Here is a 12,973-nt window from a genome sequence, read left to right on the forward strand (position 1 = left end):
CCCCTGCGCATGCGTGTGGAGCTGCGGAGAGACCCAGGCAGGTCAGCTCCCGAGAGCGGGACCCTGCACTCTCTCTTACTTCGGCGCAGAATATGGGTTACTCTGACTCCACATCTCTGCAGATGAATATTAATGAAGGGGTTATTAATAACCGAGCGTGTGAGGCCGCTGCCGATTCTGCAGCGGAGAGCTTTATCTTTCGGCAGGCCCACATCCTCGCGGCGCTGGCCGGATCGCGCCGTGGTTCTGAGGGGACCCGCCGCTCGGCTGCACCTTCAGCTCCGAGTGCCTCTCCCCACCGCCCCCCCCCCCCCCCCCCCCCCCCCCCCCTCAAGCCTTTTGTCTTGAATCGTGGTTTTTGTGGCTGTGTGGAGCAGTGGCAAGAGACAGGGTTCGTGACCCAGAGATAGAGGAAACTGAATTCACATTCACGTTTAGTCATTTAGCAGACGCTCTTATCCAGAGCGACTTACAAAAGTGCATTCAATTGGGTTAGGCAATTAGCTGCACAGATACTGAAACATTAGAGCCACCCTTGAAATGTAGTGCTATTGTGGGAAACATTGTCACAATGGGATGAAGTGCTGACAAAGGACATGCAACCTTAAACTATTTCTGTACAAGCTTATACTTAAACCACACAACCTTAAACTTGGATTGCACAACCTTATATTTAAACTGTACAACCTTAAATTTAAACTGTATGATGTTAAATGCCACAGGTTTATATCTTCACAATATGCTTACATCTGAGCTTCAGGCTTTTATTGATGCAGCAGTGCATTTATGCATGAATAAATAAAGCTTGAAAAAATAAAGTTTGCATTTTGCAGAACTCGGGTCCCATCACTTACAGTTTATTGGACAGGTGGGGCTGAGAGGCCTCAGAGTAAAGTGCTGTCTGTCTGGCAGGCTAGTGAGGGGTTACCGTATGCCATGAAGGCAGATGGTTAGAGAAACCGCGGCCACTCAGGTTCGAATGGGACCTGCAGGGGAGACCACTGGCACGGGTACGGCTGGCCAGGTGTGGCTCCACCCCCCTACACTGCCCAAATTAGCCACTTCTCCGAAGGACAGTAACCAATGGGAGCTCTGGTGTTGTGGAATGGTGTCCTGTTTAGTTGCACGGTGCTTCCTAATCTCTCACTAATGATCAATCTTGTCAGGTCTCCTTTGCGCTACTCATTGGATAACCTTGGCACTCCCTCCCAGACTTCAATTAGGGGTGTTTCACAGCTGGGAGGTGCCAGTGAAAATACCGAGGCTGTATTCCAGTCACTGTTCTCCCCATTGTGAGGCCTGTCACTGATGCAGTCTGAGACTCAGACATCTGAATATCCATAGAAAGCGATCTTCTCAGTGCTGTTGATTTTTCACTTTGTCGGCTTTAGATGAACGTTCTGCATTAATATGCTAGCAGGATATTAAACATGAACAGTGTACAGAGACATCAGCTGTAGGGAGTTAATTATAAGTACCTTATTGTAGTTTTTTTTTTTCTTTTTTTTTTTGGTTTGACTTCATTTTTGCTGTTTAAATCTGCAGTTTGCTGAGTGTATGTTCCTTTCTCTACCGCCTGGCTGCAGACATTCTCTGTATCAACCAGACAGTCAGTTCTACGTCCTTCACATCAGTGAAAGTTCTGTGTCTTTCCATTGCTGAAGCTATTTTCTGGCTTTTAAAGATTTAATAAAGTTGCATGATGTAAAAGGGAACAGCCATACCTAGCATTGTAAAGCAGGTAGTACCTGCTTTACAATGCTATACAGTAGGATATACAGCTATACAGTAGGATATACAGAGGATGGAAGAAATACCGGAGTTGAATATCTGGTTATTATAAAGAAAATCTGTGGTCTGACCTTGATGAAAGATGTGCTGGTGGGAGCTTCAGTGCTCTGGACAGTTCTGTTAGCTGCAGCTTTTCAGAGAGGTAGGCGGGGGTCTGGAAAAGGTCCTGGACTTGTTCAGATTCTTTAAGGACAGCCACGAACAAGCGTGTGAGAGTGTTGTCTTTCACTTAACACCAAACGTGTGTGTGTCAGTCTTCTTCAGAGATGCACACAGGGGAAAACTCATGTTTTATAAGTGAGGGATCAAATACGCTTGTAGATAAAGACACTGCACCGTAGTCTATTTCAGGACTTTGTCGGTTGTCAGCAATGTTACTGTGTAAGAACAGGCACATCTATGGACATCTGTGGTTTGAATTCACCACCAGTGCTTCAGCCACATTTTTCATGCAACAGTATCCGGAGAACATACCTCTGCCGCTCTGCTGGACCCGCTTTGGAGGGTTTCAGAGAAACAGCTCGATGGCCGTATAGGAGACCATGGGCGATAATCAGAGATGACTATCAATCTTGGTGTGGGGTGGGTTTGAGCGGTGCGGTGCGGTGTGGTGTGGTGAGGCGCACCAGTGAAAATGAGATCAGCTTTTCTCTGGCGAGCAGAGCGCCTGGGTGTCTGAGCAGAAGGAGGCTCTGACAGCCGGCTTTTTGGAGGTTATGAAATGAGGTCAGGAGCAGACCGTGCGGCAGGCCGAGGCTCGGTGTCAGAGCGCGGAGTGAATTACCGCCTTCATCCTGTCTTGGCCGTCCTTGGCGGTGCCTGGGCTCTAATCAGAATCTGGGGAATCCTTCTTCACCTGATTCCGTGTTTATCCATCAAACGTGCCGATCGATTCGTCCAGTTGGCGGAAGTGCCAATGTGGACTGGCTCACAGTCGCAGTCAATCAAAACAGTGTGGGGCCTGCAACGGCATACTGTACTACCAACATTATGCTTACTTTCTATCAAGTGGATTACAAGGCTGAAGACCTTGAATAACGATAACTATGACATTGATAGCTGATGAATAAATGTGAATCATTCATTCGTTAATAATTATGTAAATATTATGATTCACCATTTGGAGGCATTCGGTAAATGAAGTTGCAAATGAATGCATATGCGTGTACGTGTGTACACGATGGGTGCAATTGTTTGCAAGTTACGGACAACTGCGGTAAAACTAACCGAGTCCAAATTCTGTATTACACTGAGAGGAAGAGTTGCACAGATGGGACAGGGAGTTTCAGCAGTGAAACAGTTTGCCTCTATTGGCAGATGACTAGCTGCACACATTGTTGGACCCTGGTCCCTTCCCTAGCCAAGCATCACTGGGTATGAGGCTGCAGGTCTGTTGCTTTACCCCTGACTGTAAGCTCACATGCAAGGCTTTGGAGTGTGTGAATATGAGCGTTCATTAGGAGCATGTATTCACCGCAGTGCTTATTAGTGTTCAAACAGGAGCGCTTCACTGAGTTCAGTTATGTTTCTCATGCCTGAGACACTAACCTCAGGACCTGAAACATCACCTGCTTCCTGGCAGTGGAGTATGGCAGTAGGGTGTTAGGGTAAACCTGAAGTCTTACATGGGTTAAATGTCCCTTATTCCTCTCAGCAAAGCAGATGGACAGACTTACAGACTTTGACCTCATCCTCCATGTCTCTCCACTCGGTTACTTGTTACTTGCTGCTTATCATCAGTTTTTTAGGGGTCGTTAACTCGCAACCACGTACCCCTCTGAAGAACACACACGTTCTTGGAGCTCTTAATTGGGATACCACATCTGTAACCTTACCATAAACCTGTCAGCTTGCTTACTATACCTATGGTGAGTGCAAAGGGTGATGAGCTTTGCTTTGAGCAGTTAGACATCGTTACTGATTCAGATACAGGTGTCGCACCTTTGAGGCAGGTGCTCAGGCTGAAGAGCTGAAGTTAAAATGCAGCTGAATAGACAGAAGTTTAAGGTGTAAAGCTGCAAGTGCTGTAAGCCACTATGGATGAGGACGCATACAGAGCAAACAATATAAATGATAATTATTCAGCATCCCATCACTCTCCCCCTCTATAGAGGGTTCTCCTTTAGATCCCATTTTCAGTTTGATTTCAGATTTTATTACTTTCTCGTTCTTGCTTTTGAAGCACGTACCACTTTTTCACTTCAGAGTGAGCTGTAATCAGTCACTTCTGCTATCTTGTGTTTGATTTCTCGGTGCTTCCAGACAGAGCGGACACGGACATGGACATCCTCTCTCCATGTTAAATCTGCAGCTTTTGTCTTATGAGTGTTTGATTTATTGCACACTCAGCATGATGGATCCATTTCTGCTCCTTGTATTCTAATTTCTTTTTGCTTTGAATTAGAGAGTGCCTGGGTGTCCCTCCTTAGTTCACACAGAATGGGTCAGAGCGGGCCTAGCTACCCCTGTTTGTCTCTGGTTGCCCCTTATAAATAGTTTTGATTAGTTAGGTTCCAGTGCTACTTAAAACCACCCCATCCATTGTTCTCATCATCAGCGGATGCTTAGTACAATCAAATAGCAGTAACTGTGGGCAGTATACTACATTCAGATGCTCTGATTCTCAGGGGTTTTTGCAATACAGAATGGCAGTAGGCATCTGGCGAGGATGTTAAAAAGATTCATATGTCAACGTTTATATAGCATATTAATTATGACAGATGGAGTATATGCGTTTTTATTTTCTTTGAGTCATTGTTTTGAATTACTTCCAGAATAATATTTACCGTTATCATTACTGAGTAATTAATCGCCTTTCAGAGTCACGCAACAGTGTTCCTCCTGGACAGCATGTCACTTTTTTTTGTTGTGGATAGTTTGAATTGTGGGAAACAAAAAATAAACATTAAAATAATCAAAAATATGAAAATTGCACAAGCGAAATAAGATGAAAATATTATCTATTTCTCTGGAGAACATTTGCAATTATATGCAAAAAAAAAAAAACAAAGCAGGTTGACATGAAATTCACAAAGGCAATTTATAAACTTCCTGGACCAGAACATCATTCAGTATATCTAATTAGAGAAGACACTTAAAAAGCCACCAGTGTTATGGAAGTAAGCTGATCTTTTTAGTCCGTTTATCAATGTGTGCATGAAAGAATGCCATCAAGGGCTAAATAAATGATGACACATTTATAATTTGCCACCGAATAATCTGTCTCCATCTTCTTACAACTTTAATTATCCCAAAAGAAAAGTGTTGCACTCGATTTTGAGAACATTCATAATTGAATGAAGTGCAGCATTTTTCTTTTGGTGGTGGTGGATAGGTGGATATTTACAAAACATATTCTTTCATTCACTCATCTGTTTTATTTGTTTAGCCAGGATGGTAATCTTAGTGAAAGTGTTTCTGCTTTCTGGGGAGTCCTGGGTTCTGTACGAAGAGAAAACAGTGGTTAACAGTGGTTTGCATAAAGTTACAAGGAATTTCTTGCATTATCAGCGTACCTGTGTTATTTAAATATAAACATATAATATGAGTTTACTTGCAGTTTAGGGGTTAGAGGCCCTTTGTGAGGGATCATCCTCAGAGTAAAACTGTGAGAAAAACATAAGAATTCCCTGACTGCAGTGGTGTCAGTACAGATGAATCCATAACTTTTTTTTCTGACATAAGGACAAACTGTCAGCAGCTGGGAGCTCACAGGGTGAGGGGCTGTACGCTGCTTTTCCTGGTTTCTGTGGAGAAAACAAAGGCCTGTCTCCAGCTCTCTCGCCTCTCCCTGAGCCAGTGTTGCCAGATGTACGACAATCACTCATTCTCACCCAGTGAGCAACACACAAGGACGAGACATTTCCAACGTAATGATGTGACAAAATTATTATTGTACATTTTGAAGACTTTCTGTATTATTGATGGTACGTCGTACCAAGTTTGGAATTACTGCACGAGAAGGATAATTACCATACATCTGTCAACACTGCCCCTTTCTACCATAGAGAGAGCGCTTCACTGGGATGGCTGTGTTTCTGAGGAGATTTGGGGAACAAGCAGGAAAACAGTGTAACACACAACCCAGCACCCTGCTCTGGGGTGTCTAACTCACATTATTGAAAATTTACTGAAAACAACAGTAGCAGTTTTTTAACACTTTGATTACTGTCCAGCAGGCCTGGATTGGTATAGACCTTTAACGGGGGATGATCACTGTTGTAGAGGCTACAGCAAAGCATTGTAGGAATCATTGTAGTTAAAAAGAGTAAAATATGAGTGTTTGTGCCTTGGGAATTTTCTGATTCTGTAAATTGCCAAAATAAGATGGTCCAAAAAGTGGATGAACCCATTGGTGACTGGCTGAGCAACATTCAAGGAGACTTATATGTTGGTCAGGAAATACTAATTCAGGGACAGAGCTGAGTTTGCTGTAGCCCTCAGGGTCTGAGGAGCGCCCTGCTCTGCCCCCTGCTCCAGGGAAAGGTGTTGATGGTGGATCAATGATGCAGACAGGCAGATTGATAGATATCTGATTATCACTCATTCCCTCCTACTCAACCCTGAGGGTCCTTTTAATGGCTTCTCATGAGAAAAAGAAACACAATATCAGATATTATCGCTTGAAGCTGTAGTGTGCGGTAGCATGTGTTGTAGATAAGACAAAGCTGTAGTGTTTGGTAGTGTCAGAGATAAGATGGGACTGTAGTGTGTGGTTGATTGTTGGAGAGAAAGTGAAGCTGCAGGGTGCAGTAGTGTTGGAGGTAAAAGGAAGTTGTAGTGTGTGGTACATTGGGCTGGAGATAAGATGAAGCTTAAATGCGCAATAGTGTTTGAGATAAGATGAAGCTGCAATGTGTGATAGCATGTGTTGAAGGTGAGATGAATCTGCAGAGGGTGGTGGTTTGGTAGTGTGCGGTAGAGATCAGAGGGACCGCAGTGTGACCCATGTCTCTCCTCCCCTCTCTGCCCCCACAGGCTCCAACTACTCGAGCCCGTCCCTGCCTGCCGCGCCCGGGCTGAACGACCACGAGCATGCGGTGGTGGGGCTGGCCCCGGAGCACATCCCCACGCCGGGTGCGGCCCTCACCTGGCAGGCGGCCATCGACGCCGCGCGGCAGGCCAAGCTGATGGGCAACGCCAGCGCGCCCATCTCCACGGCCAGCTCCACACAGCGCAAGCGGCAGCACTACGGCAAGCCCAAAAAGCAAGCCAGCACCGCGGCGACCCGCCCACCCCGCGCCCTCCTCTGCCTCACGTTGAAGAACCCCATCCGCAGGGCCTGCATCAGCATCGTGGAGTGGAAGTATCCTGCACTGGGGGGGGTCAAAGGTCATGGGCGGGGGGAGTGGGGTTTAAAGGTCATGGGGGGAGTGGGGGCTAAAGATCACGGGGAGGGGCGGGGTTCTGGTGTTATTTGGGTACAGAAGGTTAGGGGTCCGTGTGTAAGCAGGTGGGTACAGATAGAATGGATGGGGGTACCAGGGTGTGGGAGGAGGGTGGAGGGTAGTTCAGATTCAGACCAAATTCAGGGGGAGTATTCTTATACACCTGTCTGTGCCAGCTCTTTGCATGTGTCGTGGTTTCAACCATCGCAAAGCACCAAATGTTAAATATTAGTTTCGGTATAAGTGGGTGTAGTTATCCCTCGCTTTAGCAGGTGAATAAGATTTCAGAAGGTATTTGCGCTGTAGTGCTGCTGGTACAGGGCTAACATTGGCCCTCCCACTGGGAGCGGCTGACTGACAGGACACTGCACGGGAGAAAGCGCACGCTGGATGCTGCTGGGGGTTTTCAAAGTTGCATTTTTAGAATGTTATTTATTCAATTATTTTTAAACCTCCGCCTTTAAAGCTCCCCCTCTCCTTGAATTCACAGCAGACTCAATTATAAGAGCTGTGGGTTTATTTTTAACCCAGCAGAAGAGACAAAAAAGAAACAGGCTGTCATGTTCCCTGTTCGTTCACTGTGGCATGTTTATCAAAGAGTATTGGCGTCATTATTCTCTACTCCGGAATCTGTCTATCCAGTATGTCTCCTCACTCGGCATGCACAAGTTTGAGTGATGTTAAAAATAAGAAATATATAAAGAAATAAATCGGGGGCCGTGTGCGTGAGTCATGGAACAGCAAGTGTCCCAAATTAACTGTCCAAGATTACCCTCTGAGTCTTATCCCTGCACAAAGTCCTCCTCTCTCCAGGGACTGGGGACAGTGCACCATCCTCTTTTTCGTGTCTGTTTTTCTGTGCACACCTTCCAGACAGTCAGTGTGAATCATTTTTTAATTATGATTTTTATGACTAATCTCTTTTAATCTCTTAAAGGTAATGAGTTAGTTTTCTTGGTCACGGTTTGGGAGCACCCCCCTGGGGGCAGTTAAATGGCCCGCCGGATTTGCACGAGAGATCTATTGAAGTGACTGACGGATGAGGGATGTTATCGCTGTGGACACTGAGTTCTGAATGAGCTCTCTTCTGATTAGGGAGGACATGTGATCTCCTCCTCCTCCATGTCGCTGCTGACAAAAAGCTGTCAGTCAGAGAACAGGAGACTTCCTGGAATGTTCTGATTGATTGAACATTATGGTGTCATTCAACCATAGGCTCTTATTATTTCTCATAATATATGACATTACATGAGTGAGAGAGAGAGGGGGACAGGGAGAGAGACAGAGAGAGAGAGGGAGAGACATGGGGAGGAGAGAGGTAGATAGGAAGGGAGAGAGAAGGAGAGAGAGAGATAGAGAAAGCCAGAAGTGGTTAACAAGTAAACAGGTCAAAGAGGTTAGAATGGCAAACATAGGGAGTTGTGCCTCTTGTATGTCTCAGTAACCTTTGGGAATCTGTAAGTGTTCAGGAAAGGCTACTGCGAGAGCTAAAATCTGTCTGAGAGGTTGTTCTGTGGAACGCTCTGTGCAGAAGCAACATGGCTTTCCTGTTACATTTGGCCATTTCCATGTAAGTCTCATAGATGATCTGTAACTGTGGAGCTGCCACGTAGCCCCTCCCCCTCTCCCGGATAGTTCGGTCTCCAGAGAGACGAGACCCACATCACAGCTCCTCTCCCTCCTGTCAGCGTTGCCATGCCAACTAGCCATTTCAACAGGTCATATGGGTCTGTCTGAGTGCAGCCTGGCCCCTCCTGGGCTGATTCCTGCACCATGCGCCGTCACCGATCACACAGACCCAACGTAACCTTTCAAAACACTCAGAACCTCACAGTCTGGGCCCCCGGCTTCAAGGCTGCGTGATAATCAAAGCGTCTGTTTCTCTCTCTCTGTCTCTGGCGGGTTGCACAATGCCCAAGTGTCGGGATTTGTTAAGTGGTGGTCACTGGTGTTTCAGCAAATGCGTTCCCTGGAACACAGAGGTTAGAAGGAAAAGGCCAGACCTTTGGTGCGTTTGTGTGAAGCAGCGATGATGTAATGACTAAATGTCATGTTTACACTTAAAAGCCATCGCAAAGTACCAAATGTTAAATATTAGCTTCGCCATAAGTGGGTGTAGTCATTGCTCTTTGTTTGTCAGGTTTTAGCAGATGTCTCATTGCCGTGTCTTTTTTTTTATTATTATTCCTGACTGCGATTTTAACCCTTTAGGTGCTAAAAACATGCCGTGTGAGGCAGACCAGCGTGAGTGTTTTCCATAGAGGAATGTTAAATGAAACAAAAACAAGCTTCTGGTCCCACATTCGCCTGGATGCCCTTAAGGCCTTCATTCCGTGCTGTCAGAGATTTGAGATGCTGATGTACGGCTTTGCTTATTTAACCCAAAAGATGTCTTTCTTCATGTGCTCACCCCTGAGAGCTCCGGGTTCTACTGTTTTTCATACCTTTACGGTGGCTGTCCGTCTGTCCGTCCGCTGGACAGTAAAAATATTCGCCGGCTCTGAAAGCAATAGGAGCACAGTCTTCTGCTGATCGTCAGTGTTGTGGAGGACAAGCGTGCTGAGTCATGAGTCAGGGAGAACCTGCAGAAAAACAAAAGTTAATCCAATTTCCAGCCACATCGCCAGACAAACAAACAGAGACAAAAAAATGAAAAAAAAAAAAAACAACAAGCCATGAAGATAAGAGGAGAGTTTTCGGTCTTGGCGGGAGTCCAGCGGTGACTAATTCCATGTGGGGAGATGGGTTGGGGTGTGCAGGGTCCCGTCTTCCTGATGGAAACCAGCCTTTTCTCCTCTGCTGGTAGCGCTTAGCGCTGAGGCCCTGTTCCCAGCTCAGAGCGTGTGGAAAAAGAGAGCGAGGGAGAGGCAGGGGTGGGGTGTGGGGGGTCAAGATGATGAGGGCAAGGCCTTTCAAGCACAAGCCCAAATAAACCCGGCAGCGAGATCTCCTCCCCTTCTCCCCCCATCCTGCATCCTGTGGGCCACGCGACTGTCCCGTGCAAACTGCGGACATATTAGGACACGTCCCCCCACTCTACCCCCCCCAACCACCCCCAAAAAAATGGCAAAGCAGCTGTTTGGCTTGGCGTGTAGAGGGTGATCTTTTTACTCGATGTTCTCCATCTGTGCTTCCTTAACTCCAGGTCTCCCCAGACCCTTTGAAATAATCATTTTGATGACTATTTTTGCAAACTGCGTGGCCTTAGCTGTCTACATCCCATTCCCTGAGGACGACTCCAACGCCACCAACTCCAATCTGGTGAGTAGGGGGATTTCCTTTTCTTCTGATGGTTTTGTTGGTCAACCAGAGGCTTCGGGGGCCCAGGAAAAAGGGCGTGGAGAGTTCCTTTATGTAATGTTAATGAGTGTATTGTATTAGGAGGGCTTACTTATAATAATGAGTATTTTACTTAGGTTGATGTCCAGTGATGAGAAGATCTCATCCCACTTGAATGTGTAAGGTTTTCAGTGGTTGTGTTTCGCCATGTGAAGAAACTCCTGCTTTGTAATCATGTTAGATTGGTGTTTCTGACCAGTGCATGATGGGGGTACCGTATCTCAGGGATGTAGTGGGTGTTAAAAAGTTGAGAGTATATGAATGGCGCTCACTGGAGAGAAATGAAACGGTTCTTCATAACTGAGAGCATGGTCTGAAGATGGCGGCCGTTGGTTCTGCATTATATCTCCGACAGAAATGGAGAGATTGATTTGGAGTCGGGGTTATGACTGTGTTCATATAAATAGGTCACTCGCAAGCTTGGGTGTGTTTGCAAATATCATCCTTTGATGCTTGGAACTCTGTGTTATTTTTCCTTTTCTTCATGTGGAGCGGCTCACCTTTTTCCCCTGCGCTCAGCCGGGCTGCGCGTGTTTGTGTGTGTGTGTATGTGTGTGTGTGTGTGTGTGTGTGTGTGTGTGTGCGTGCCAGTAGGGATGTGTGTCAGGTTGCTGTTGTCTGTGGAAGTTAGCGCTGTAGACACTAATCCAGGCAGGCAAGATAATGCTCGTCTGTCAGAGCTGGAGAGTGGCACAGCCCCGCACCCCCGTCCCAGCCCTTACACCTCCCTCTGTGCTGTCCTGATCGCCTCCTTCTGTCTGTCACACAAACGGAGCATCAAGCAGGGCTGGTAAAAAGGGGCTCTCCGTAGCGTTGTGGCGAAGCCGGGGGGTGCGGCCTGATTTCAGCCATGCACCTCACCCCTCTGCGCCGCTCACATGCTAATGAACCTCCCTTTCCCTTCCGGAGGACTACTGCTGCTGGGTCCTACACATCCACTTGTGTCTACACTGCAGTTACAGTGAAGGTACCCGGTGATGGTAATGGTAATGTTCTGGGTTCACAGAGAGGGAATGATGTTCCATCTTGTCATTCCTGATGTGGGTAGAGAGGAACTCTGAGATTATTTCGGTCAGCTGGGCGTGTTTGATCTCTGCTGCCTGTTTCGCCTTCCATCACCTCTTCTCCTCCACCAACTGACAAATGGGAGTGACACACAGACTGACCCTCAGCCCACTTACTGTAAGCAGGCAATCTTCTGTCAGAGGAATCTCCAAAGTCACTCCAAAACCATCAAACCCAGGACTCCGTGGACTTATACACAGTTTTGCAAGATTGCAATCTGGAAAAAAATTTTTAATATTTTGGGAAAAAAATCGTGGGCACCCCTGGAACAGCATGAATTATGAAGCGGGTACAGCGGAAAGCTCTTAGCCCAGCGGATGCAGGCCTCTCCTGCGGCGAGGCCCTGCTGTGCCGGGCAGCGGTGCAGCACCATGCGGCATGCATGCACCATGAGAGGCACAGAGGACAGGTCACATGACCGCACCGCCCGCCTGACACCGGCCAATGGGAAATAAGCCGGAAGGATACTGCACAATGGCAATGAAAAATTCATCCTGAAAGTGAATTCTTTTTTTCCTGGAGCATAAGTAGGGAAAGATTCGGTTTAAACGTTTCATCAGCTCGGAGGAGGTGGGTGCAGTGTCTCCTCCTCACCAAAAGGAGGCAGTCAGGATGAGTTTTGGGTGTGGCGTGCGGTGGTGTGCGGGGGCGTGCGGGGGCGTGCGGTGGTGTGCGGTGGCTTGCGGTGGCGTGCGGGGGCGTGCGGTGGCAGTGGGTATGACGGGGTTTGGTATGGTGAGGGTTCTGAGTGGCAGAGGGGCACGGCAGTAAGGAGAGGACCAGCCGTAATGATTCTGGCTGCGGGCCGCCCTGCCAACCCTGTGAGTGGCACACAGAGAGTCAGAGCGGCCCAGGGGTGCAGCCTGGCACTCACCCAGAGTTCAGCCATCAGGTGCCCAACTCCACACTGTCACTCAGCAACTCAGCCCCAACAGCGTGTCAGAGCACATGGGCTGGGGAGGGCTGTGTGTGTGTGTGTGTGTGTGTGTGTGTGTGCGTGTGTGTGTCTGTGTGTGTGTGTGTCTGTATGTGTGCGTGTGTGTGCCTGTGTGTGCGTGTGCGTGTGTGTGTGTGTGTGTATGTCTGTATGTGTGCGTGTGTGTGCCTGTGTGTGCGTGTGCGTGTGTGTGTGTGTGTGTGTGTGTGTGTGCCTGTGTGTGTATGTCTGTATGTGTGCGTGTGTGTGCCTGTGTGTGCGTGTGCGTGTGTGTGTGTGTGTGTGTGTGTGTGTGCCTGTGTGTGTATGTCTGTATGTGTGCGTGTGTGTGTGTGTGTGCGTGTGTGTGTGTGTGTGTGTGTGTGCGCGTGCCTGTGTGTGTGTGTGTGTGTGAGAGAGAGAATTCTCTGTGCTTTTGTTTGTGTGCACTGAGAGAATATGTGAAATATATTCT

At 47.4% G+C, this 12,973-nt stretch overlaps 1 protein-coding gene across 8 annotated transcripts in view; it reads left to right on the forward strand.

Annotated features, from left to right (window-relative positions):
* Positions 1 to 12,973, forward strand: part of cacna1c (calcium channel, voltage-dependent, L type, alpha 1C subunit) — a 217,832-nt gene that overhangs the window by 32,725 nt on the left and 172,134 nt on the right. For all 8 annotated transcript variants that reach the window (XM_036517575.1, XM_036517567.1, XM_036517570.1 and 5 more), the window contains exons 2-3: positions 6,769 to 7,096; positions 10,334 to 10,439. In XM_036517575.1, coding sequence (XP_036373468.1) covers positions 6,769 to 7,096; positions 10,334 to 10,439 — 434 coding nt within the window. The remainder of the gene's footprint in view (positions 1 to 6,768; positions 7,097 to 10,333; positions 10,440 to 12,973) is intronic.

Source organism: Megalops cyprinoides, chromosome 23 (genome assembly GCF_013368585.1).
Source record: "Megalops cyprinoides isolate fMegCyp1 chromosome 23, fMegCyp1.pri, whole genome shotgun sequence".
In the NCBI taxonomy this organism is placed as follows: Eukaryota; Metazoa; Chordata; class Actinopteri; order Elopiformes; family Megalopidae; genus Megalops; species Megalops cyprinoides.